We start from the raw sequence: 6,000 nt of genomic DNA, 5'->3' as shown, positions 1-6,000 counted from the left end.
GACTGGATTGCGCAGTAGCCAAATTTTGGCTTTTCCTAAAAGCATTTAGCAGAATAGGTCACTGAGTGGGTTCACAGGCCATAAACTATGCAAATTCACCATTGAGGGGAAAAATAAGAAAAAGGTTGCTACATGAAGGAGATGAACAGACTTGAACACATATGAGCACATGAAGCTGCCTTATGCTGAATCAAACCCTTGGCCCATCAGAGTCAGTATTGTCTACTCAGCCTGGTAGAAGCTCTCCAAGGTTTCAGACAGGGGTCTTTCACATCACCTACTGCCTGCTCGTCTTAACTGGAGATGCTGGGGATTGAACTTGGGACCTTCTGCATGCCAAGCAGAGGTTGAGCCACTGAGCCACAGCCCTTCCCTTTAACTTCATTCTAGGCTGATCACTCAACAGTATACACTTCTCTAACTAGGTTTCTTTTTTGCATGTGGAACACACAGATAATAAATAGTAACACAACATTAGGTTTTTTGAGGACACCAACTCAGAATGTACAAAAAGTGCTGATTGACATGCACCTTCAGTACTACATGTTAGTACATAACACTCCTAGGACTTTTGGCTGGTGCTTTAAAGGAAGTTTTCAGGCTAAAGATTTCCTGAAGGTAATTACTTGTATCCAATAAGAATTGTAAGCACAGTGGAGCTAAAAGAATGGGATATTCCTGGATCCCAGGAGACTGAGGGAGCTCCCTCACTCTCCTGAAATGCTGCCCAGAGCCTCAGAGGAATCCCTAGACCAGCGCTGGGCACAATTTGGGGGTCTACAATGGGAGGGAGGCATCAGCAGAAATCAGGAACTTTCGCATCACAGTTTGTATATTTCACATTCATTGGCTGGCTGATCAGGCTGTAAATTTTAACTTGGACCAGTGCTGCTTTAGAGTACTCCTGAATGTATGAAACGAAGATCAGACCAACCTCGAAATGTACAAGAAGCTTTCTCATAAGAATTTTGACCATTTCTACTAATAATTTCTGATCCAAATGTAGCATTGTCTGGGCTTGATGTTTAAGCTGGCGCTAGTAGATGCAGATTCAGACAGAGGTTCGTATTTGGACCAGTTCAGACATTTAGCTGGGTTCAAGATCCCGTTGTGGTAGTGAAGGAATGAGTGAGAAGGAATGGGCGGGTACACTCCACTCCTCTAGGCTTGCAATGTAATGTGCAATGTGACTCCTAAAAAAAAGAAACAGGGAGTCCTGCATCACATTACATGGTGAATGTGGTGGAAGGGGATTAATGCCTGTCTGTTCTTCCATCAAGGGTACAAGATGCCCATCCCAGATAAACATCTGGGCCAGGTCCCCACCTGCTCAAAGCTCTGCTTGCTTTTTTAGTCATGACTGAAGTTTAAGCATCTCAGCAGCCCATAGTCTCTCAACTCTTGAGAGGGACAGGAATAAAATGAAGCTGCTTGTCTGAAAGCTCTGGGTACCTGAATGCACCAGAGCTCACAGTTGATTTCATGCTGTCCAGTCGTTTAAGCTTGGCAAGTTTATGACTCCACCTCTCCAGCTCATCAATCCGTGTCTCCAGGTTGTCAGTCAGTTTGCAAAGCTCCTTCACAGCTCCTACATTTTCCATGAAAATGCGCTCCTGTCAGGGACAAAAGAAAGATTCTCCTTCATTTTCTCTTTTGGAATACTCAAATACTCACACAATGTACCTAACGCCTTTCATTTTCATTTGGTGTTGATGTGTTTTTTGGACAATACCCCCTGAAGAAAAGTAAAAACTACCATTCACAGAAATGGCTTACATTTTTTCAGTGCAACAAGTTAATTTTCCCACATAGGCATGTTTCTTCAAAACTCCCTATCAAGTAAAAGCGATACAGCAACATCATCATGTGAAGTCTTTGCTTACCACACTACAAAAACAACATAGCAATTGGTCCCAGTCAATGTTCCCTCTAAGCTGTGGAGTCTTGTGAGCAAAAATTCTGCTTTGTGAGCTACTGGTCTTAAAGTTGTGAGTGAACGATTTGGCTACTGCATAAATCAGTTTGCTCCGGAGCCATCCTCCCTGAGCTGAGACAAAAATCTGTGAGCCGGAGGCGAAAAAACTGTGAGCTAACTCACACTAACTCAGCTTAGAGGGAGCACTGGTCCCAGCACCAAGTATAAACAGGGCGTGGCATCCTCAGAGAAGGTGGCTTGGCAACAAATAATTTCACCCTCATGTTTATTTATTTATCATATTTATTTTTAAAACATGAAACTCCATAGACCTGTTTATCATAAAATTTCAGTGCATTTTATTCAGGACACACTACTATGGAAATCTCGCCCTCTTTCCTCCATCATGCACAGGATTTTCCCTTTTTTTTCTCCTTTCCTGCTTGCTGAGCAGCTCCTACATCTATTTTCTTCTTATTTGTTGGTCTATGGCTGTCCCACCCTGTCACATTATTATACATTTTGATGCTGGCCCAACCAGGGACTTGAGGGAAGAGACAAAATCATCTGCTAATATTCTACTCCTGTAATGGCACATGAAAGGCTTTTGAAATATTTTATTTAACTTGGAGAGGAAAAGGTCAGGTAGAATCAGAGGTAGGATGTATGAGGTGAATGGATAATAAAAACTGAGATAACTTTGTAATCACACTAAATCCAGATAATATGTTGCTAACAAGTAAGTGTTTTTACTTTTCAACAAGTTCTTAGGCAGATCATGAGAGGGAGGGCAGGAAAGGTTGGATCAGTGCTTAGTTCTCATGGCCCTTTCTTACATACCTAGGGGATGCCAATCACCACTTTGGGGCCAGGAAGCAATTTTCTCCAGGCCAGTTTGGCCAGGGGTTTTTTGCCATCTTCTGGGTATGGAGCAGGAGTCACTGGGGATGTGGGGGTGGGGAGGTAGTTCTGAATTTCCTGCATTGTGCAGGGGGTTGAACAAACAACCCATTCTGAATCAGCTTTTAAATTCCAGCTTACTTCAACCCCTTCTATATAACATTCAAGTAACTGATATCAGAGTTCTTCCATACCAAGCCTGTGCGCACAACTACTGAAATTATCACAAATAGTGGACCAAATGAAAATCGACAAGACAGTGCCTGCCAAAATGTTGAGAACAGCAGTTTCCAAGTTTCAGATGTGGAATTTTTACATTATGTTAAGAACAGACATCTACTCACAACTCAGAAAAGCATGACCAAGGACTCTGCTATCACCTTCATTCCTTTTCATTGTCTTTTTCTAGTTATTTAATCTGCAGTTTGCTCTTACTTACCTTATTCACTACTAGGAAATTCTCAATAGTCTTCCCACTGGCAAAGACTATGTCCCCTGTATCTTTCACAGCCTCTGGGAGAATTTCCTGCACCTCCTGAGCAATGACACCTGCACAGGAATGGTAAGACCACAAAATGTCAGTGTCACCTTAGAACTTCAGAAGGTATTTGCTAGGTAGTCTAGAGTGATTAAGGCTGAGTAGAGATGGGCATAAAAATAGGAGTGGGTGTCATTTGTTTTCCTGTGGGTAAGCCTTGTTTTTTCCCTCCTTCGCTCCTGCACCGTTATCTGGTTCTGGCTCCAGTCCCAAAACTGATAGTTGACTCTCCACACCTTTCAAGAGAGTAGTTTGCTTTATTTCTGATTTTAGTTTCAATGTTACCATATTGGTTTGTTTGTTTTTTAATGCTCCCACTTTGAAATGCCTCCCAACAAGGTGCAGGGGAACACATTTATGACGGACACAGGACCAGTCAATCAGCACTGTGCAGATACAGCTTTTTCATAGAGCTGAAAAACATCCTCCCCTGATCCGATTCTGGGCACAGGGAGCTGTGACTGCTGCAGATGAAGAACCAAGTGTGCTTCCAAAGCCCAGTGGACAGTAGGGCAACTGACTACGAAACCAGTACATGTGTACCAGAGGCAGCAGTGTCAGCAGTAACTTTTGTGGCAAAACAAATCCATGCAGCAATCACTGATGATGCAGAAGTGACACACCCATGTCTGAATACTGCAGGCACATGTACGTAGTTGGAAAACACTAGTGTACCCCCTGCAATCCCATTTGGCAAGTGTGAGTGAAGGTTGATTCTCACAGTTTATCAGGCATTAATGACACAGGCTTGAGAAAGACCCAAGTATTCCTCAAAAGTCTTGCAGAACTTGAATTTTCGCTGATCTAGCTTATAATTTGTAATATGAGTAGTTTCCAGACTGTGTGCACCACATATGAATGCTTAAATAGGTCTGGAGTTATTATTGTTTTGAAGGTCAGGAAACAGCATTATGAAGAACCCAGGAATGGGGCAGCAGAAGTAGGTTGGGTTATGGATCTGGTGAAGCCAAGATGGATGCTATTGCTTTTGCCAGTCTTACTGTGCAATACTAAACAGTTACATTTTTCTAAGAGCACTGAAGTCAATAGTCTTTAAAGGGTGTTAACTCTGCTTAGGAATGAAGTGTGAAAACTTGAACAGTACCAGAATTGTAAGTATGGAACCTGTGGTTAGCACAGGGACTGTACCTGTCTCAGATGTGTTCTCAACACCCGCAGTGGCAGCAAACTCTGGCTTGTAGTTGTAGTGCACCAGTCGCATACGGGAGATCCTCTTCAGCTGTTCTGTGGTGTCTACCTGAACCATAAGTAAAAGGCTATGGGTGAAAAATCTTTAAAAGTGAGTCTGTAGTGCCCAAATGTTTAACTCTAACCCTGCAGCAACAGCAAATGAGTAAATTGGGATTACAATCCCAGGTACACTAGGCAGGGAACCATACAGAGCATTCAGCCCTGTATTGTTATTACCTGTATTACTCTGGGCTAAACTGCTGCCCTGGCCAAAGGAGCAGCAGAGTGCTCAGCCCTTGAATTAAAGTAAGAAACTGATTTTGTAGGAGTTCCAACTCAGTTTAAATACACCTTTGCACAATGGAGTCTTGACATCCTTAGTAAAAACTGTATATATTTACTTACTGACTTCATTTCTACCCTGGCTTTCTCCCCAGTGGGGACACAAAGCAGATTCAATCACTCTCATCTCTTTTATCCTCGCAACAACTCTGTGATGGAGGTTAGGCTTGAAAGTGTACGAGTGGCCAAAGGTCACCAGAGAGCTTCCACGACAGAATGGGGATTCCGCCCTGGATCTCCTTCACTCAGGTCCTAGTCTGATGCTCTAAGCACTACACCACACTGGCTTACATATACAGAATAAGGCCTTGCTTATAATTCCATCTTTGCCTGAATCATGCACATTGCATGCGGACTGATTTAAATGAGTATGGATATTAGAGGACTTAAGCCTCAAATGGTGATAAGATCAGGGATTTACCAAGCTTGGCCCCGTGAACGGAGGTGGATAGCCATGTTGGTCTGAAGCAGCAAAACAAAGTTAGAGTCCAGTGGCACCTTTAAGACCAACAAAATTTTATTCAAGGTATAAGCTTTTGTGTGCAAGCGCACTTCTTCAGATCCTCCATGTATTTGCAGATGCACTTCTGAACGATCCCCCTGTCTAAAAGACAGGCTGAGGTATGCTAATTTTGCAATTGCTGCAAGGGACTGGCCCCTTTGCGGTCATTAACAATTTAAAAAGTCATTGATTATTACTTCAGTGAAGTCCTGCAACTGCAATGTTTCCCTTACAGACACAAGAAACTTCTCATGTCCACAAAACACTTTTTTAAAAACTGGAAGAGTCTTTTGTGGAAGGAACAAACTCTTTACAGAAGAACTGTCTATGCATGAATAGAGGATGATGCCACATGGAAACACAATTAAAAACCCGCACAAGTCAGGTGGCCGAAGTGTGGAAACTCCTTGGTATGAGAGCCGCTCTGTTGATTGTTAGGGTATCATCTTATCCTCTCTTTTGTGGTACTGTTCCCCTTCCTTTGTGTATTAGGCTGCGAGGCTCAGGGCAAGGATAATTCATTTTAACTTTTATGCAGTGCTTAGCTTAAGATCTCCGAAACAATAAGAAAGTTGATACAAGGTTTGCTAGCAACTAGGGATGGGCATGAAC

The 6,000-nt window shown here is 42.8% G+C and overlaps 1 protein-coding gene across 1 annotated transcript in view; it reads right to left on the bottom strand.

Annotated features, from left to right (window-relative positions):
* Nucleotides 1-6,000, bottom strand: part of MYRF (myelin regulatory factor) — a 188,662-nt gene that overhangs the window by 45,753 nt on the left and 136,909 nt on the right. Inside the window, exons 14-16 of the mRNA XM_015410369.1 lie at nt 4,503-4,611; nt 3,255-3,364; nt 1,453-1,613 (exon numbers count right to left, since the gene is read on the bottom strand). Coding sequence (XP_015265855.1) covers nt 1,453-1,613; nt 3,255-3,364; nt 4,503-4,611 — 380 coding nt within the window. The remainder of the gene's footprint in view (nt 1-1,452; nt 1,614-3,254; nt 3,365-4,502; nt 4,612-6,000) is intronic.

Source organism: Gekko japonicus, unplaced genomic scaffold (assembly GCF_001447785.1).
Source record: "Gekko japonicus isolate JY-2015 unplaced genomic scaffold, Gekko_japonicus_V1.1 scaffold1737, whole genome shotgun sequence".
In the NCBI taxonomy this organism is placed as follows: domain Eukaryota; kingdom Metazoa; phylum Chordata; class Lepidosauria; order Squamata; family Gekkonidae; genus Gekko; species Gekko japonicus.
The sequence above is the reverse complement of the archived record's forward strand: the minus strand, read 5'-3'. Positions and strand labels throughout refer to the sequence as shown.